Consider the following 21,432-nt stretch of genomic DNA (forward strand, 5'->3'; position numbering starts at 1 on the left):
CTAAGCAAAAACAAACAAACCAACAAACAAGTAAAATTAAAGTTTCCCTTTGGCTTTCACGCCGCCATTCTAACTGACTCAAAACTGTCAATTACTCATTTGATCTTTTAAAATGTAAGTCCCTCCTTCCAGTGCCCTTTATTAAACATAAACGCTCCCTAAGAATGACTCCATAGTACTCTTGCTCTGTAATGCCAGCCATTCTCAAGATATTCAGAGTCATCTTCCTTCTTATGGCACCTTGGTAACTGTCAGACAGCCCCAAACAAGCAAAGTTAAAGCCTGGAATTGTACTCCTTTACCTCAAGCCTAACTCCTTCTGATTTGCTAGTTTTCTCTCCTTTCTCACCCACTTACCCATATTTCAGACTAATGAAGCTCTTAGATCACCAAGCCCCCTTCATGATAGCTATGATCACTCTTACAGCCAGTCTTCCAGTTCATACCTTAGAATTCACACCTTAAGTACAAAAATTGCTCACATGGGCTGTCACCCTCCCTATCTTTCTAGTCTTACCTAAGCTTGATTACCATGTTCGTCTATCTAAAACACAATGCACATGTCACACCTTCTATCAGAATTCATTGAGTGATATCTCACTATAATATAAAACACAAATGCTCACCCTCCCATTCAAAGCCTTTTCTACCAGTTTTATTTTAGCTATTTTCCTGAGAATTTCCATTATATTACAAACCAGTATTTTGTTCTAAAGACTGTGAATTCACTATCTCAAGGGACACATTTCACATTCCTGCATACATTCTTTTCTGAATCCCCTGTTCCTTAACTACCTCTAAGTTCTTGAGAGCAGACGTAGGTAATAGGAGGAACATGGCCTCTAGGGACAGAACCCAGGTGCAGATTTCAAGTCTGCATTGACAGAGTAACTCTGGACATTTCCTAAACTTTCTGAAGAGCAGAAAGTCAAGCCCACTGACACAGAGCAGCACAAAGTTAGCAATGTTAATATTTATTTTTTATTTTTAAATTTTATTTTACATGTATGGGTGTTTTATCTGTACACATGTCTGTGTACCACATGTCTTTCTTGTGCCCTCAAAGGCCAGAAAGAGGCATTGGATTCTCTGGAACTAGAATTACAGAGAAATGGTTGTAAGTTACTGTGTGGATGTCAGAAATTGAACCAAGGTCCTCTGCAGGAGCAAGAGGTGTTCCTAACCATTGAGCCATCTCTTCAGTCCAGTGTTAGTACTTCCAGGCTGTGCTTCAGTGAAATATTTGTTAAGATGTTTAAAAGATATATTTTTAGGTGAGTGGTGGTGGCACTTGGGAGACAGAGGCAGGTGGATCTCTATGAGTTTGAGGACAGCCTGGTCTATAGAGTGAATACCAGGACAGCCAGGACTACACAGAAAAAATCGTCTCACAGGTGAACAACAAGTGTATGTGAATGCAGGTGCTTGTAGAGGCCTAAAGGCATCCGAGTCTCCTAGAGCTGGAGTTATGAACTACTTGATGTAGGTACTGAGAACAGAACTAGAGTCCCCTGCAAGAGTAGTAAGTGCTTCTATCCACTGAACCATTTCTCCAGTTTCAATATATTAAAAAAATATAAAAAGAAAAGCCTCCTCCACCCCTTCAGTGGCAGGAATCACATGCAGGGCCTCATACATGCTACGCAGAAACCTAGTTTTCTAGATTGCTTCAACCTACAATAGTTTTTTTTTATTTATTATTATTATTGGTAAAACATTTATGTGGAATTGAAAAACATTTAAGTATAATTAGAGTTTTTCAAAAGCAGTTCTATTAACATTTGGGTCAGATATGGTTTGGATGTTGTTGTTGTAGACCTTTCGTGTGTATTGTAGTATGTTCAGTAACATCTATAGCATCTACCCACAAGATAATCTGCCCACCAACTGTGAAACTAAAAATGTCTCCAGATACTACCAAATATCCCTTGGTGCAGGCAAAGTTATTTGTTTGAGAACCACAGATATAATCCAAGATAAAACACCAAGTTTCCAGTTTTGTAACTGCCAACAATATACAAGCATCAAACGTTGTTACCACTCAACACTTATAAAATACAGCCTTACACTTAAATCCCTTTGTAATCCACATGTGCTTTAGCTGTCTACTTCATTTTAAGATCCACTGTGAAGAAGTCAAATCTCTTACTCGTTTCCACCATCACACGCAGCCAAAGGTCTTAGACCTTTGACATTTGCTGGCTGACAGAAGGAGGCCCAGGTAACTTAGACAGAATATGGAGAACTGGGAGGAGCGTGTGGTTTGCAGTCAGAAGGTTGAATTCAAACCTTAGCTTTGCCTTTACTGATTTTACAACTCTGGGCAATACATTAAGATCTGTGAGCCTCAGTTTTCTAATCTATAAAATACAGCATCTGGATAGTCTGACTGTGATGTTCAAATGTGATCAAGAACATGAAAGAACCATGTGTACTGCAGAATTATTAGATACACAAAAACCATGTATGTAAATACCATTATTATACCATAGCATTTCTTATCCAAAATCATCAATGACTTAATTTCTTTATAACTTTAATTTCCTAGGTAACTGAAGCTTATGCCTTTAAGTGTTTAACTTTAAATTTTAAATAATTTTAATGGAAGTTTTCTGCTTTTATAAGACACACACACATACACACACACATACATACATACATATATGTGCTTTCATCTAAGGTGTTAGTTAGTGAGTATAACTTATCTTCCCTTACAGATGCTAAACCACTGTTATAAAGCATAACCACCAAGCAGACATGCAGTGCTAACAACCTCTAATTAAACAGTGTGAGTGGCCCCAGTCTCATTTTGTTCAGCTACAGCTCTAATGCCCTTTTCATTGCCTTTCCTGATTCTCTTCAGGTCAGAAAAATAAAAAATGAAGTTAAAAATGAAATCTAAAATGAGAAATACAGACTTTAAAGAAGTGCTCTACAGGTAAATTTAACCTAGAAACTTCAGCAAAATTACTCTAGCAGATCAGAAGCCCTTTGATCTAGTTTCTTGTATTCTAGACAGCTAAGTGACTGGATACCCAATTCCCTTTAATATACCAAGTCTGTGTGTGTGTGTGTGTGTGTGTGTGTGTGTGTGTGTGTGTGCACGTGCACACATATATATACATAGGCTACACATAGGCTTATATAATATAAATAATAGGGATGTACCTAAAACCACATACTGTAATAAAATATATATATATATATCCTGTGAGTGTTTCCTGATGTAACTCCAAAACTCTGCCTCACTACAGCTACAACAGAAGAGCCAGAGTTTCTATGCTATTTATCATGAGTGAACCAAAAAGGGACAGGAAATGATGCTATTATTAGATTATACCTTCAAGATGTACATGCATGTCTGCTTTTCTACTTTAACTGATACAAAGATAAACGGAAAGTTCTATCCTCTCCAGTTTTAAAAACAGATCATTCATCTTTAGATGAAAGCAAACACTAAATTTCAAACAAAGAGGAAAACATAATAAAAGTTAGGAGAAAAACAAGTTGAACTATAAGCTGTTTTGTGAGGAACATTTATTCATGTGCCTATAAATAACACAGGTCACAGAAAAACTTGTCCCCTGGCACTTCTAGAACATTCGCACTATTTTTAGATATATAATACAAATAGTAATCCTATCAGTAATAAAAATAATGTCATTTTTAATAATTCCGTTTACTCCCATCTGATGTAGGGAAAGAAAACAGGAAGAATATATGAATAAATTTAAAATATTACATTTAAAAAGGCTTATTTGGGTTTGTTTTGTAAACTTTTTAGTGGCTTAAAACCAAGTAGAAGATGAAAGATAAAGGAAGAGAAGAAAACAAAGCAAAAAAAAAAAAAAAAAAAAAAGAAAGTAAGCTAGAAGGAAAGATGAAAGCAAGGAAGGCATAGCTAACATTTCTTAGACGCTACTGGATAAAATCATCTAGCCTTGTACCTGACAACCGTAGTCCAAAAGCAGCTGCAGTATATCCAAGCTTTCGTTTTCAATAGTTATGGTAACAGCATTTCTCCCAAGCACATCTACGCAATTTATGTTCAAGTCACCTGAACTGTTTTCCTCCAAAATCTTTTTAACCATATAATAGTCACCTAAATAACAATATACAAACATAATTTAATATTTAAGACATTAAACGAGAATGGCTACATAGAAAATTTTATCCTGCTGAATTAAAAGATTAAAAATACCTATACTCATTTTTGCTTTGCATGTGGACATGTGCACAGAAAATGTGAACATTTCCTGGGAAAAAAAGTATATCTTGATAAAATAACACAGATATAAGCAGTAAATATAAAACAGAAGTAGAAAAAGATAAATGTGTAGCATGTAATAAAAATCTCTAGTTTAAAATTCTTAACCTGATGGTATAAGGAGAAAAACTTATAGAAGATATGTAAAACAGTTTAATATAGAATACCCCAAAATACAGACTGGCGGCTACTATAGAAAAAGAAAATGAAACTTAAAAGAAATTAGTTTTAGATCTCAAATACATACACATTTACTCATGCATCAGATTTGTTAAAATGGAGACCAGAGGTAGAAGATATTAGAAAGAGGGAAAGCATACATTTAAAAAGTACTATGAACTTGACAGTATGTATAATAAGGGTACCTAAATGTTCTTACTCCTCCCTCCCTCCCTCTCTTCTCCCTCCACAGCTCTCTCTGCCCCTGCCTTCCTCTTACACACACACACACACACACACACACGCACACGTGCACACGTGCACACTCATGCACCATCTTGTTAAGGAAGATGAGGTGCAGAGTATTAATAAACAGAAAACATCCAGCTCACAACAAGCCAGGTTAGGGCTGCTATGACTACTTGATCTACCAGGAGCAGGCAGGCAGTCTTCTGCCTAACTTGAAAGCCACCACAAAATTGTCATCTCATGTGAGAAAAATGGGAGTTACTGTCACCAAAGGCCCATTATATTTCCTACTAATGAGACTGTGTGGAAAAAAAAGAAATAAAAACCCAAAGGGAAACTTTCATTAGAGAAAGAAAGCAATGGAACAGTTGTTTCATTTTACTTTTCTAAATACAAAACAAATCAGCGGTTTTACATATAGTTATTCTTTAGACGTCTGTGAGTAAGAAATAGGAAAAGGATAATCAGAGTGAAACTGGAAGGAGAGAAAAAATAATTTCATGATACACAAAGAAAAACCATTAGACTAAATGAGTAAGAAAAACAACATTGCAACTAAGGTAACAGATTTCCTTTGTGAAAACTGAAAACTTTCTATTATTTGTGATGTCTGCTTACAGTCCCTGTACATTTTTTAAAAAGCTGAATATTAGTTTTCTTGACAACACATCTCCTTAGGTCTCTCAAGAATAAGAAAACAAGTCATGAAATAATTCTCCCACAGTACTAAGTAACATTTAAATTCCACTGATGAAGTAATGTTAAGTCTTCAGCTAAACCAAGAGTGGTCAAATAATCCAGTAAAATGACATCACTATTGCTAAAAGAAAATAACATTTAAAAATATTTCAGATGAATCTGATTCTAAGCATAGGGATAGGAAAATGCTACTCATAAAGCTCTGCCTTGCTATCCAGGCATATCCAGGTGAGGGCTATTCATTTTAATCTACCTTCTTGGAAGTCATTAGTCTTTCTAAATCTAAAGTTGTTGAGTTTCATTAATTCTGCAATACTTTCAGCCATTTCTTCTTAACTGTTGCTTCATTACTAAAGTTTATATTTGCAAGTCACTTAAAGTGATATATCTTAAAGACAAGAACAGCTGTTAACTGTGAGGATGAATACAAATGTGAAAGAGACAGCTAACAGCCCAGATGCTTGTTACAATGACTACTATGCCAGATGAAACTGTTCTTTCATGGGGAAACTGCTTCCAAGTCCCATCTCTTGTCTTTGGAAAGGCAATATAATTCCCTTACATTTTTGATAATATAGTTGTTTTTTAAATTTTATTTTTATTTCTGTGTCTGTGAGAAGTACATGTGTGTGTATCTCTGTCTGTGTGGGTGCCAATTCACGGACTAGAGGTCCAGGCTGGTCTTCCTCTACTGCCACGACACCTCCCCAGCCCCTGCCAGCCAGACTCTCTCCCTAAGCTCAGAGTTCACTGATTGGCTAGACTGACTTCCACCATGTCCAAGGATCTGCTTGCCCAGGGTTACAGAATCATATCAATACACTCTGCTTTGTACAGATGCTGGAGACCCAAACTCCTTTCTTCAGGATTGCACAGCAGGCACTTTACCCGCCAAGGTACCTCCCCAGCCACTAGACAGCTGCCTTTGTTCAACAAAGAAGTCAGTCTATTTCATAGCTACTGCACCAATGCAACAGCAAGTCATGTCAGTCCGATCTCTAGAGCATCTCCCATACTCATTTCCCTGTCCCTGTGATACAGCTAACCCTCATCTAAACCAATACCATCTTTCTGGGCATGAAAGAGACTCTTATCTGATATGCCTACTGAAAAGTTTTCTCTTTGACCAAATCCTAAGCAAGCTAATGCTCCTTTCCCCCGCCACCCCAGCCAGGCTTCAATCATAGCCCATAAAGACTTGAACAAAACAGCAACATACTTTCTAATAGCTCTAGATTGTGTTACTAGCTTGACTCTGTGAATGCATGCCCTAGAAAAGTCATGGCTGCCAATGCATTACTCTCCGTTCATTTGAGCATTGAAGATGGAGGTCTCTTGGTCCTTCTGAAAGGATAGCCATCTAAGCCCACTTACTGCTAGATAACAAGTCTACACTGAGTCTCCACAAGCCAACCACCCACTTTTTGTAAGTTTTCCCTGCTGTTTTATAATTTTTCACTTCCCTGATCCCCACTCATACTCCTCTCTAACCCTTTAGACAACTAGTTTCCTTCGTACAAAATGAAGCTGGGTTCAGTTCACACTGGGCTCTTTTCTGTATTATTACGCATACAATGCTTTATACTTTAACACAGAAGGCCAACAAAATCGTTCTGAAAAAGGGCCAAGCAATAAAATGTGCTAAGTTTTGTGGGACTTGGTATCTCAGTCACAAATGCCCTCAGACCCTTTTGCATCAAAGCAGACACAGAGCATATGGAAATGAATGAGGGTGTGTTTCAAAAAACTTCTCAAATTTCATAGAATTTTCACGTTATAAAACTTTTCTTTTAATTAGAAATATTTCCAAGTGTTTAAAATATAAAATGTAAAAGCCAGACTTAGCTCGCAAGCTTTGCAAAAACAGTTGGATTTGGCTTAGGGATCAGTTAATCGCCCATGCTCTAGACCTTCCTCGTCAAGCCATTCTGTAAAATTCAAGCATATTAATCTTATAACTTGTGGTTTTCTAACATCCTCAATGGACACAATTTTTACTGGGGTCTATGAAGTCCACTGGAAACTTCGCTAGTAACTGTAATAGTATGTCTCTCAACAATAATTTTCCTCTGTCCAACTCTAAAAAATTCTTTAGAGAAATACAGTAGAGAAATGTTACAATATCAGTTAGGAAAGATGATTCTCTATTTCCTCACTGGCTTCTCATTTGACTTTCTAACGTATGGTGATAAATTTCACCATTCCTGAAATGACAACGGCATTAGTGTTGATCAGTTTTGCTACATGTGGTGGCTCGTGCCTATAATCCCAGCACCCAGGAGGCAGAGGCAGGAGAGTTGCTGTAAGTTTGAGGCCAGCCTAGGCTACTTACATAGTGAATTCCAGGCCAAGATGGACTACAGACCCAAGTCAGATTTGAGGCTAATTGTGAAGTGTGGGAAACTTTTGTGTCAAAATATTCATAAATCTTTTCAAACCAAACTTTCTACAAAATACTTTTGACATGGAATTATAATACTCTACTTAAAATATTTCCAATTAATATTAAAACAGATTGAGAGAGAAAAGCTTTGGAACCCAAAGAAATCCTACTGGAACGGTTCAGTCCTAATCGTTCACTTTGGCTTTTTAAGGTTATCAGTTATTGCTTCTAAGTAACATTTGAACTTCTCATTACCTGTATTAAACTATTACTCCTAGTCTTAGGCTCCACAGTATCATTAAATTTGGTGGAATCAGTCTGACGTTTATAGTACTAGGGACAAGAGAAACTCAGATTACAACAGTGCTTGAACATTCAGATTTAACCTTTAAATGTCCTTTACTGAAGTTTAACTTATGTTTGCTCAGAGGAATCTATTATATAAACATACATTTTTACCCTTACTGTTCCTCACTACTGCATATAAAGAAAGCATCTTTTAAAAAAAGATTTATTTATTTATTTATTTATTATTTTATATATAAGTATACTGTAGCTGTCTTCAGACACACCAGAAGAGGGCATCAGATCTCATTACAAATGGTTGTGAGCCATCATGTGGTTGCTGGGATTTGAACTCAGGACCTCTGGTCAGTGTTCTTAACCACTGAGCCATCTCTCCAACCCAGAAAACATTTTTATTACAGAAAAAAATCCTAAAGAATATGGATATAGTCAGGAACTCATTAATAGAGCTTTTTGTCCAATGCCTTAACACAATTAAGAATTTCATGTATATATTTTGATAGCATGGCAACGAGCAGCAAGTTAAAAAATAATAAAAAGAAACACACTGTGAGGTCAGAAGATATGCAGTAAGGCAGCTAGCTGCTTCACCATCCTTCATTAAAATAACGGTGAACCACTTTCCATGGTACACTTCTCAACTACTACATTCTAAAGCTTTGGTGATTTACAAAGTGTCCCTGTACAGAGTGCTTAAGCTCTGTAACTAGTGACACTTGTGAGCTGTGTAGAATGATGCCTATACAACTCCAGTACCCCACATGCTAACTATACTCTCTCATCACTCCTCCTTTATGCAAATCATCTTCCTTATTATACGCATCTTTATATTAGGTGCTGACTACCAACATAAAACTTCTCAACAATACTCAGTAGGGCTCTGCCTCTTCATTACCCAAACCACTCTCCTCCCTGACCTCACACCCTTCAAATCTCTTCCAAAATAGGGAAAACAGAAAGCACCACTAAATATATTAAGGAAGGTGTTAATACAACAGTGGCATATATTCTCCAGGAAGTGTTGCACATTTTGAAAGCATCCTGAGCCCTGAGGAACACAAAGCTGCTACAGAAACTTAAAGCATCCTTCCTTATAATGTAGCAAGCCTACCCGACAATTAGGATGAACCCTGGGGACAGGTGAGATTCTGCCCTCCCCATCTAACTCCATGGTGAAATGTCAAGAAGGGACTGGTTTTTGGCGTGGCTAAGATTAAGCATAGTCATGTAAAATTCTATTTCTAATGCTTTAAAAGGTTTAGGGTGATACTGACTTAAACATCTATATGTGAACAAAACCAAAACCTTCTGAAACTAGTTTTCCCATTGTGTGAGAGGGCCTCGGGAAGTAGCTTTCAGAAGTCTACATGGTTCCAACAAAGTTTTCCCAAATAAACCTAGCCTTTCAACATCCAACTGCTTAATTGAGGAATGAGAATGTTTTAATACTTGTTTTTCCAGGTAGAAGGAGATAAAAGCAATCTGAGAGCAAACAAGTTCCCACTCCTGCACCACTTGAAACCATGCTTGTCTTTTCATGTGGCCATAAAGTGATCAATTTCTAGATTCAAAAACAGTGTATTCCGCATTATTTCGCCTATACTTATCGTTTACTTCCTTTGCCTCCCTCCAACTCTCTGAAGCAATAAACGGTTCTTTCTGATAAATACCAACATTCAAAGGGGTTACAGAAACTTGGGGGAAGTTTCAGCAACTAGGGCAGAATTTTTCGTGTCTAGCCTTATTTCGTATTATTTGTGTTTAGGATAATGGGATACCACTCAACTGTAACAGGCTAAGGCACTGCTGGCTGATGCTAAACAGAGGGGGAAGTCTTTAAAACAAACAAACAAACACCCCTACAAGGTGACAGCCCATAAATCAGAGGAATCATAAGGAAAATTCGTAGAATTTTCGGATTAGAAGGTCCAAAACTAGCCTCTGGCTCCCAAAGGAAGAAGTAACTCCGAACTAGAGTTTATCAGTGACAAAAGTGGAGCAACTTTGGGATCAAGGCTCCCACCTCGTCAAGGAAACATCCCACCTGCGGGCGTCCACCGCCCCCCGCCCTACCTGCCGGCTGCTCAAGCTCAATCAGGCAGAAGTCCTGCGGGCTGCACAGCTGTGGGAACAGCCGCTGCACGCAAGAAAAACCAGGAGTGCCCAGAGGAAGTTGAGGCAGGGGCTGGACCCAGGGAGTGGTTGCTAGGGGTGTCCGGAGGTGGAGAAAGGGGCCTAGCTCTCACCCTTGTCGCACGCCAGCAAGAAAAGCTTCTCATTCAAGGTGTTCTCCTCCTTCACCTCTCGCACATCCTTCAGCGCCATCACTTCGTTGGGCGATGAGGAGGATGGGGAGGAAGGCAAGGAGGAGGAGGAGACGCCCGAGAGGTCGGTGCTCGGGTACAGGGCCGCCATCATCGCGGCCCAGGACGGGGGCAGGCCAGGAGACGGAGGCGGGGCCCCCATGGGCGCCGACCCCGACCCCGACCCAGAGCTGGAAAACGGGTGAGTCGTTCCCACGGCCCCATCTGCGTGCGGCCCGTTGGCCCCGAAGGGCGTCGCCTCGCCCCGGAACCAGCACTCGCCCTCCACGGACAGCCCCAGGTTGGTGGCCGCGCTGGCGCGGCCCCGGGGCCAGCGCCCTCTGCCCAGCCGCCGGCGCCCCGGTCGAGCTGGTCCGCGCCCGTCCGGGGACGACAGAGTGGAGCGCGCCAGGGCGGCAGCCGAGCGCGGGGCCGTGCCAGGAGCCGCAGGGGCCGCACAGAGGGCGGCCCGGCCAGGGAGGGAGTGAGGGGGCCGCCGGCCGGGGAGCTCGGCGGTGCGCTTCGCAGCACGTCTGGCTCCGGGGCTGTGGGAACCGCTGGCCCAGCAGCACCCGCAGGAGGCAGAGGTTCGCGGCTTTCTCCTCACGTCATCCCCAGCCCCGCGGAGGCGACGACACCGGGGCGGGGCTTACGGCGAAGCCGGGCTCGGGGGCGGGGCCTGTAGGGGCGGGGTGAGGAAGGGCGGGGCTCCAGACTGGACGGGCCTCTCTGGTCGGTCGCGCCTCTGCAGCATCTTTGAGCACCTGAGGGCATGGGAACCGCTTGGTTGCGGGTTTGTGGTAATTTTATCCGCTGCCTATGTGTGCTGCTGCCACTGCAGTACAGAAAGTGCCTTGGAGCTTCTGAGGGATTGTTTACTTGAAACCCTGTACGGAATTGTCCTAAAGCTTGGCCAAGCAGCCTGATTTGGGAGTTTGTGTTTACATTTCCCTCGTTCTTAAAGGCCGTTTAAAAAATCAATCTTTGTGATTTAATATAACCTAACATTCCTGATATTTCTAAAGTCACTATTATTATTCGCATGTAAGTCAAAGGCGACCTATAACCGTTGCATAAGCACAGTTTAGGACTTACTCTCCGAGATACAAGTCCTTTTAGTGGATTTGTTACATTTATCACATATAATTTTAAGAGATTATTTAGACAACAGTTATCTGATACTCAGCAAATACGACTTGAAAACTACATCTTTTTCGATAATTTTCTATTGCTTCCTGCTGTCAGCGCTAGGGGGAAAATCTGAACTCTACGTTAAAAGTTGAGATTTTTAAAGCAATAGATAAATGTACTTAAATTTGAGGTTAATACTTCCTCTCCCATTCAGGCTACTTTGTCCCATTAATTTCTCTTTCAAGATTTAATTTACTAATTTTTAAAACCAATGTCTTTTTTAGATGTTCTCTAAAAGCCTTTGATGCCAAAGTCATCTTTTCAAACATTTTCTGTTTAACATAAATGATAATCTCAAGTTGTTCCAGTTTTTGTTTCTAAACAAAACATTGTCCTGTAGTGTTTAATACAGTTCCAAGTTTATGTATTTGGTGAAATTTCCAAGTGGCTCAAAGTGAAGCCCGTGGAAGAGAGGAACACTCTCATTCTGTATGTGCACTTCCTTTGTTGCTCAGCAAAATGTTTAGCCAGTAGCAGAACTCTAACCCTGACCCATCCAAAATTAGAGTGTTTGAAGTTAAGAACTCAAATGACTCACAGTCGTACACAGACACAGTTCTTCATCCAAAGAACTCCTATGGGACTGGATTAATTGAGGGAATTCCAACCCCCTTTGGTAATAATCTTAGGAGACCTTCCAAAGCATTAGAGAGCCTACTTCAGGCAAGCTTTTATAGTACAGGTTTTTGGATTGTCTCAGATGCAAATAAACTGCTCAGCAGGGGTGAATTGGGACCTTCTAAGAACACCTACATATTTGGCATATGTGATATGAAAATCAGTGTTGGAGTTATGATGAACAATGGTATGCAAAAAAAAAAAAAAAAAACCCTCAAAAGTAACAACTCCCTCAAGTCACAGGTAAACAAAACACAAATGAGCAATAACAACTCCAGTCGGAGGGGGAAAGAAATTCAGATTTAGATCTATTCCTACAAGTAAGATCCTATTTATATTTTTCCATGTCCACCTCCCCTTTACTACTTGAGGATCCCGTCTGTGTCTTTTTCGTAGTGCCCACTCGACTGTTTGCATTTGTTTTCCCTGCTGAACACAGTCCAAAATTGTTTCTCAGAGAGCCTTTACCTCACTACTCAGATAACCACTCTCCTCTGCTCTCAAGTCAGTCTGTGATAAATCTCCCCACTCCCACTGCATTCTCACTATTTCTTTCTCGCTTTATTTCTTGGGCTGTCTCTACTAGGATGTAGGTCAAAAGACTGTAGCTATTTTTATTAGCTGAGGCCCAAGAATCTCCTTGTGGTACTTGGACACTGGAGAAAATACATTTGAGTTTATAAATATTTCAGTTAAAAAAAAAATAAATAATTATTTTTATCCACTCAAATGATTTTAGCACAAAGTTTGTAACAACCATGTAGTTTGTCTTTAATAAAACTCTCCATATGAGAGCTGGTAAGATGGCTCAGTAAATAAAAGTGCTAGTTGTACATACCTGAAGCCCTGGGTTCGATTCCCATAAAGGTGTAAGGAGAAAACTGATCCAACAAATTTGTCCATGCATGCCCATACACACATATCATCCACACAATAATAATAAAAACATTAAAATTTTAGAATTAAAAAGTTTTTTCTTGGGGCTGGAGAGATGGCTAGGCGGATAAGAGCACGGACTGCTCTTCCAGAGGTCCTGAGTTCAATTCCCAGCAACCACATGGTGGCTCACAACCATCTGTAATGGGATACAATGCCCTCTTCTGGTGTGTCTGAAGACAGCTACAGTGTACTCACATACATAAAATAAATAAAGACATCTTTAAAAAAAAATAATTAAAAAAAAAAGTTTTTTCTTGTATGAAAGAAAAAACACTAAAGAAATACAGCTCTTCTATTACTTCATTTAGGAGTTGTAGTCTTTTGTGGGGGAATAAGCTCATAAAAAAATCAATACTCAAGGTTCTATATTTTTTCTTTATATGAAATAAACACACATTCGGCATACACAGTATTTTTATTAAATATACTTCGTGAGAAAAAGAACACCTTAAAGTGCTAAATTCCATGTAAATCAGATTATTTTGTTAAATATGACAGTGAAAAAAATCAGAAAGGCATGATTTAAGTAATCTCAGGAAAAGAGCAGAAGCATACTTATATCTTCATATAAGAAAACAATCATCAAAAAATAAAAGGCAAAGAAATTTCATGTAGAAGAATATATTTCAGAATCCCACCTGTCGGTAGTTCATTTAAAAAAGTCTACCCTAAACACATAGACACTCTCGCTCCTGATGTATGCTTCCATCAGTGGACGACTCATTCGCACGGAGGGAGGTGACAGCACTTTTGTTGCACAGCAGTAGTGCTCACTGGCCCTAAAGTGGAGGGCAGGGAGCTCATTTAGGGCTTCAACTATGAGCAACAGAATTTCTCTACTGCTAAAACTGCTGGGGAAAAGAGGTCGCAAGCTTTAACTCTTCCAGAGAAACACAAACCTTAAACGTTTCTTGTTTATACAAAACTGTGAAAACCATGACAAAGGACAACAGACATTAGCTTTTATATACACAGCTTTCCAATGGAGCTATTTGGTGGGCATATTCCAATTATGTAGGTTTCACTATAGACTGAAACTAGCAAGGTGCAATGTGACGCTAGCAGGCTAAGATCGGTGTCAGTCGGGACGTTCTATCCAATGTTTGGCTGAAAGTATTTGAAAGCAATTAGGTGAAAAATAGACGATAGTCACGTTCATATTTCAAAACTTATCTTCACATATCAGATATCCACAACTGAAAAGTGTCAGACACATTGTGGGGGCAAAATAAATACTTAATGGCTGGCTGACCACTTAATACATACCATTTAAGAAAATGTGGGTAACTCAGATGATTTAGAGAAATACATGTATGTAACATCTTATCAACATATAGTATTATGCTCGACATTGAAGATAAAGCTGTATTATCAAACTAGGATGTGTAAAGTAGCAATGGAGTTACAATCAAACTTTAAGTAAAAAGCTCCTAAGCTTAAACAGGTGAGTGAGCCTTGGGGGTTATTCAAGGGTTAGTTCTCATATTTAAAAAGTTTAACGTTGATGGATTATACTTATCCCTTTAAATTTTTATATGATATAGAAATTTACAGAAAATTTTAGATCACTTTATATAGTTAAGGGGGGAAAAACTAAAAGGATTGAGTTATATTATGACTTTAGGTACATTTTTGATCAAAATTAAATAACACATCAAAAAAAAAATCCAAACACATTTAATAGAAGGACCTGACAAAACTTTATTACAGGTCTTTTTTGAGCCATGAAAAAAGAATGATTAGTCTTATTTTGGTAAGACTCTTAGGAAATAAAATAATTTAATTATGAAATAGCAGCTTGATAAGACATTCCTGTATTGGTATTGATAGTTAAGTAATTGTGTTATCCAAAAAAGATGCCAAATTATAACTGGTATGGACAAAATATTATTCATTACTGGATATAGAACTATTTTGAGCATACAGATATCCTGATTTTACACCCACTACATTTCAAAATTCTGTAAACTGAGTCATTCGATGCATATAATGTGGCAGGTCACAGTAAATGTTTTATTATTTTAGTCTGTTCAGTCCTTTTCCCATTAAGCAGGCAAACACAGTCATCACCATCTTCGGCTTCACTTCAACGAGGTCATCAGGCAGCGCATAAATCCGGGCACCGATCTTCCGAGCGACTGAAATGGCGTATCTTGAAAAGAAAAAACAGACATCTTGGGATCTGTTTTCTGTCTTTTGTTCTTTGAACAGAAGAATCTTTTATAAGATTAACTTAACAAAAAAGGATTTTTTTTAAAACCATATTCCCCACGGACATTGTACTTTAAAGGGTGAGAGCGTCCCTGTAAGGACTTTTGATGACAAACAGATCACTATGGTCTGAGAGAGCAGAAGGGCATACTTAGCATTGTTCAGTTTGTCCTCATCAGTCAAGTGTTCTCTCTTGATCATTTCTTGACGGACTGCATTTGGTGCAATGGCATCTATTAGATCTAAGACAGGCAGGCTTGTACTAATAGATTTATCCTAGGAAATAAAGACAGACATGCGTGAACAGCTTACCTTTCATTTTCACAAATGTCAGCCTCTTCTGGTCATAGTCACATAACTGAAACCTTTCTATAGATTATCTCTGTACTTAATAGTAAGCTCTTCTACAACCAATACATATAATAAACCATTTAAAATATGATTTTCCTTTAGTCTTCATGTAAATTATAGTGTAGAAAGGGTTGCTCCATACCCGAATAAGATTTATGGTTTATGATAATTCCTACTTTTGGCAACTGTTACATCCATTCTGTGAAGAATAACTTTTACAATGGAGTTGGTGCATTTTAAATTAATAATTTCATATTTTGTAAACCATGAATTCCCACAACTTAGGATTTTCAGAAAGAAAAGTGAAATAGTGAAAGAAACCTGGCATTTACAAAGATGGTATTCTTGTTGACTTAAATATCTTCTTACTTTTTAATCCTATCTCCCAGGAAACAAATAAACTATACTTTCTTTTAACAACGAAGTATGTAACTCCAAAAGGCTCAAATGACTAACACAGCCAATAAATATAACATATCTGAACTGTGACAGGCTAACACTAATATCCAAGATAGTCCATTTTGCAGTTACTTCAAGAGTGAATTAAAAATGGAGAACTAGTCTAGGGGATAGAGTATTGTAGTTAAAATAAAAAGAAAAATCCAGATCTGAACTGATTTTGCAACTTGCCTGCACCTGGAAAATGGTTTGGTTCTCTCAGGTTGAAAACCAGCCTCTATTGCTTGCCTATCCAACACCAGCCTACTCCTTATCTCTCTGGATTCTAATAGAACCCATATTTTTGCTGTCCATTCCTTTCATGTGGGCATGAGCTTCAAGGAAAGCTCTTGCCATCCAGTGATCTAGGAATGAAACTGAACTGGTGTATAAAGCATACAATACATAAGCAAGTATACAATATATGTCTGTATTAAAAATTTGCAGGAAAAGGCTGGAGCAATGGCTCAGCAGTTAAGAGCACTGGCTGCTCTTCCAGAGGACCTGAGCTTAATTCCCAGCACCCATGTGGTGGCTCACAACCACATTCTTAGTTCCAGGAGATCTGAAGCCCACGTATAACCTCCACAGGCACTAGACAGGTACATGGTACACAGACTTACATGTAGGCAAAATGCCTACAATAATAAACAATTGACAGGGAATGGGTAATTAAGAAAAAGTATTGGTGGTGATGGCAAACCTCTTTAATTCCAACAATCAGGAGACAGAGGCAGGTGAATCTCTGAGTTTGAGGCCAGCCTGGTCTAGAGAGCAAGTTCCAGGACAGCCAGGGGTACATCAAAAAACCCATCTAGAAAACAGAGGGTGGGGGAGGGAGGGAGGGAGGGAAGGAGGAGGGAGTAAGAGATGAGGAGGAGGAAGAGGAAGAAGAGGAGTAGGATGAGGAAGAAGAGGAGGAAGAGGAGGAGGAGGAGGAAGAGGAGGAGGAAGAGAAGGAGAAAGAAGAAGAGGAGGAGGAGGAGGAAGAGGAGGAGAAAGAAGAAGAAGAGTAGGAGAAGGAAGAAGAGGAGGAGGAAGAGAAGGAAGAAGAGGAAGAAGAGGAGGAGGAGGAAGAGGAAGAAGAGGAGGAGGAGGAAAAGGAAGAAGAGGAAGAGGAGGAAAAGGAAGAAGAGGAGGAGGAGGAGAAGGAAGAAGAGGAGGAGGAGGAAGAGGAAGAAGAGGAGGAAGAAGAGGAAGAGGAGGAGGAGGAAGGAGGATGAAAAGGAGGAAGAAAAAAGTACCTAAAAGCCCTTGTCCAGGGACAGTGATAGTGTGGAAAGCCTGAGTCCGAGATGAACAGCACAGTTCTATCCTGTTTGCTTCGATAACTTTATCTGAGCCTAAGTTAATTCAGCTTTCAGAAATCAACAACTCTTTTCTGAATGTGAATGAGGAGATGAGCGCTCTTTCGCAATCAGCAACACAACTGAGACAAGAAGCAGTTTGGGGTAAAGCTGGCATGTTAAATACCAACACAGTGGTGGGTGTGGAGGGAAACTACTGGCTGCAACAGTCCTGAAGTCTGAGGGCCCTCTGCACTTCTATCACTGTAATCAGCACCTTTCTCTTTAACTTAGACCAATTTACATTCCTACCATGGAAGCCAGAAACACGATTTTACCTAAACTCTGGGATGGGGATGTCACAGGATTCTTGATTTTTACTAGAAGGTACAAATACAGTTTCTGGCCAAATACGGCTTCATAATAAATGACTGAAAATAATTTGAAGAATGTTTTGTGATAAAAGGTTCCTTTGAAAGGCCATAAACCTAGTTTATTTATTCCAGAAAAAAACAGGTTTTGGGATACAAATGGAAGATTAAAAAAAAATTAGGCTCTCACATCTAAATGATGCTGGTACTCTGGACCTGGCGTTTAATATCTTTCCTGATTCAGAAAAGCAAACCATGCCTATGTGAAATCAGCTGGGGTACTGGCTAACAGTGAAGATTAGAGCCCTGTTAACGGTGTGATGGTACAGCTTGCCTGGCATGCCCATGGCTTCATCTTCAACATTGCAAAGAAACTAAGTACAGGCCTAGTCTCCCTCACAGATAATGAGTCTGTTAATCTGTGGATGAACCTGGACTGTAGGGTGTGATACTTTCTAAAGAGAAACTTAATGGTTATGTCACTTTAGGAAAAATTTAAATTTCTCCTGGCTCACTTTTCATACATTTCTGTGATTCAAATACAGACAAATGACCTAATTGTACTTTATTTTTATTGTTTGTGTACTTGTGGCATTTTAAGTATATCTTGATTTAGGTTTAGGAAACAATGGTGTTTTTTCCCCTCTATTTTTCATGTTTTACCATGGGAAAAGGCTTTACTGAATTAAATGAAAAATTTAAGTTCCTAAAGATTGTACCATGGCCGGGCAGTGGTGGCGCACGCCTTTAATCCCAGCACTTGGGAGGCAGAGGCAGGTGGATTTCTGAGTTCGAGGCCAGCCTGGTCTAGAGACCTATCTTCTGACTCCTCTGACTTGTACATTATCATTTATGACATTATTTTACTGCAAAGGGATAGAGGATCATGTAACAATCCTTAGTTCCATATCTAGTACGATTATAACACTTTCCTTTAAGTTAAGCATAAAGAAATTATATAAGCAAAAATAGTCTCTATAATCTTGATTTCTAAGATAATAAAATTTTTCCTTCAATTTGATACTATATTTTACTATTGTGGATGTTATTGTTTTTAAAAATAAAAGTAGAAAAAACAAGGATGTGACCAAGAGAGTTTTTCTAAAAGACTTAATCGGAGTCCCTCCACATACAATGACCTTTATATACAGGCAGGGCCATTAGCATAGCAAGTGGCATTAGCAAGCCGTTACTGTGTACCCGGCATGCTAAAGTTGTCTGCTGTTTGTTAAGTTATTTAGTTTTACAATGATCCTATAAGACAGACATTATCACCATCTCAGATTTGGGGGAAACTTAAACACAGAGAAATTAATAGTAGAACTTGTCCAAGGTACTAAATAAAAAGCCAGATACTCGGTCTGTTTCATTCACCAACAGATGTAGGCCAGCTGCTAGTGCAAACTGCCAAGGTCTCTGAAAAGCAGATGTCTTCATGCCCTGCCATTCCCCACCCCTTAGCTGATTTACAAAGGACTGCGGACACCCCAGACTGCAATGCTCCTTTTCTTATTTCTGTACTTTCCTGAACAGTAAGCTCTTTGAAAACACCGGTAGCCACGGTAACAAGGCACCTGACACAGTAAGCAATATGTCAGTCACATAGGTAGCAGGTGAGACCCAGGGCCATACAACTACAGAGTTTAGTTTTAAATCTATCTGTAAGTAGACAGACCTTGGTTTTAAAAAAAGCCAGTTCTTCCCTCTGAAAGGCATGGCGGCAGACAAGATAGTAACATCTCTAATGCTCACATTTTTGTTCCTGGAGTTGTGTAGAGTGCTTAGTGTAATGACAAATAGTCTCACTATAGTTAGTACTCACTGAAGTCCCACTTCTCTTTCTTCTTGGTGAGGGAAAAATTCTTTACAAATAAAAGGGTTAAATATGCCTTCTCTAAAGTGCCTAATTATAATATCTGTCTTGATGTTAATATTTTCTTATTAATACCACTTGACAACCTTCAAATTATCCAAGCCACAGTTATCCAGAACTGGGTGCTCTTTCCCCTGCTTCTCCAAAGCAAGAAGCCAAGTCCCATCTCACAATAACAGTGCTGAGAGCCCTACACGCTTCAGTCCCGCCATGCTTCCAGCCTGTTCTGTTTGCACACCTGGATTTTTCTTTCCGAAACAATCACCTTCTCCACATTACTCCTTTGACTCAATATCCCTTATTTAAGACAAATTCCTCCCCCATCTTGACTCAATCTGTTTTGTACAATACACTGTAGAAGCCATCCTCTCAATCTTGCCTTTATTCAAGATCAAGGCTTCTAGCTTTCTAGCTTCCTTTTTTTTTTTTTTGTCCACAAGTTCAAATCCCTCCTCCATCTGATGTTCAAATAAACTTGTGCACTCCTGTGCGCGCTCTCCCTCTCCCTCTCCCTCTCTCTGTCTCTCATAATGTACTTCAATCCCATCTTCCACCATCAAATATGCTTTCTCTGCCCACTCCTCACTGACCACTGAGTTGGGAAGATCAGCCAGACTGTACATTTGACAAAATCATCTATACTGCTTTATTTTATAATTTACTCCATAATAGTATTACATTCATTTTATAAGTTTTGTCTTTAATGTAAATGTTAAACACTGAAGGCTAAAATAAACTTCTTATACTTTTATGCCTTTTCTTTAGCTAGAGCTAAGACAATTAATAGTAATACTTCAATATATTACTGTGTCCCTAAGTGTTTCTTCATTGTATTTGATCACTTTATTTATTGACTTATTTATATATTTATTTGATTCCTTGCTTTACAAGGAATCAAACCTAGATCTTCCTACATGCTGGGCAAGCATTCTATCATTTTTATTAATAAGTATTAGTAAATATGCAAGTATGTATAACATTAGCATAATATTTCAAATATGACCAATTAGAGAATGTTATAATATACCAAACTCATATTTTACATTTAAAAAATGTATTTCATATCTAAAACATGGAGACAAATCACAGACTCAAAGTTAAAAAGAGAATCAACAGTGTCACTAGTGTGTTCCAAGCTATAAGAGAAGAAAAAAGGATGTACTTGAATTAGGACCCAGGGAGTATCTCTCCCACAATCTATTCTGTTAAAACCATGTGGAGCCTTCATTTTTATAAAGTGACTGAATTCATCAATATATGACATTTCTGCTATTCTCAAACACTGTTAAATACGTAGAGCAAAGGCAGAGAAAACAATAAAGATGGGTAAGTATCTCTAAAATATAGCTTAGGGCTTCATCTACTGACACTTTTGAAGATATTTTTAAAATAGAAATTGCTGGGCCTTTTTAAAACATATAATAAAAATCACAAACACAAAGGTCACTGAATGAACGTGTTCAAGCAGACATGCTTATTTGTAGCTAATACTAACTTGCATGCAACAGCAAAACACAATGAAGATGCATGAATTAGTGGGTGTGTATGTATGTGCAGGTTGCATTCCCGTGCTTTATGAATCATCCTCAAATGCTCAGAGGAAAGTGTTAAGTGCACCATGAAGCCGGATGGGAAGAATCGGTTTCCTACCCGTTTTTTCAATCCCCACTTGAATCAATTCGGTTTGGCCGGCTCTGTATGCCTTGAACAGGATGCCAACGCAACTCAGAGACTGCTGCTAGGGAGCACAAAACATTACAGGTCCTATGGAAACAACCAACGCTTTGG

At 39.0% G+C, this 21,432-nt stretch overlaps 2 protein-coding genes across 7 annotated transcripts in view; both read right to left on the minus strand.

The window, feature by feature from the left end:
• Positions 1 to 10,984, minus strand: part of Trpc1 (transient receptor potential cation channel subfamily C member 1) — a 46,041-nt gene extending 35,057 nt beyond the window's left edge. Inside the window, exons 1-2 of one of the 3 annotated variants that reach the window (XM_034484418.2) lie at positions 10,310 to 10,984; positions 3,948 to 4,102 (exon numbers count right to left, since the gene is read on the minus strand). In XM_034484418.2, coding sequence (XP_034340309.1) covers positions 3,948 to 4,102; positions 10,310 to 10,529 — 375 coding nt within the window. In that variant the 5' untranslated portion in view covers positions 10,530 to 10,984. The remainder of the gene's footprint in view (positions 1 to 3,947; positions 4,103 to 10,309) is intronic. The other 2 variants (XM_034484419.3, XM_076918005.1) reach the window with 2 other exon arrangements.
• Positions 10,985 to 13,510: 2,526 nt separating this feature from the next.
• Positions 13,511 to 21,432, minus strand: part of Pls1 (plastin 1) — an 89,626-nt gene continuing 81,704 nt past the window's right edge. For all 4 annotated transcript variants that reach the window (XM_034484524.2, XM_034484521.2, XM_034484525.1 and 1 more), the window contains 2 exons: positions 15,477 to 15,601; positions 13,511 to 15,266 (listed from right to left, as the gene is read on the minus strand). In XM_034484524.2, coding sequence (XP_034340415.1) covers positions 15,131 to 15,266; positions 15,477 to 15,601 — 261 coding nt within the window. In that variant the 3' untranslated portion in view covers positions 13,511 to 15,130. The remainder of the gene's footprint in view (positions 15,267 to 15,476; positions 15,602 to 21,432) is intronic.

This window comes from Arvicanthis niloticus, chromosome 21 (genome assembly GCF_011762505.2).
Source record: "Arvicanthis niloticus isolate mArvNil1 chromosome 21, mArvNil1.pat.X, whole genome shotgun sequence".
Classification (NCBI taxonomy): domain Eukaryota; kingdom Metazoa; phylum Chordata; class Mammalia; order Rodentia; family Muridae; genus Arvicanthis; species Arvicanthis niloticus.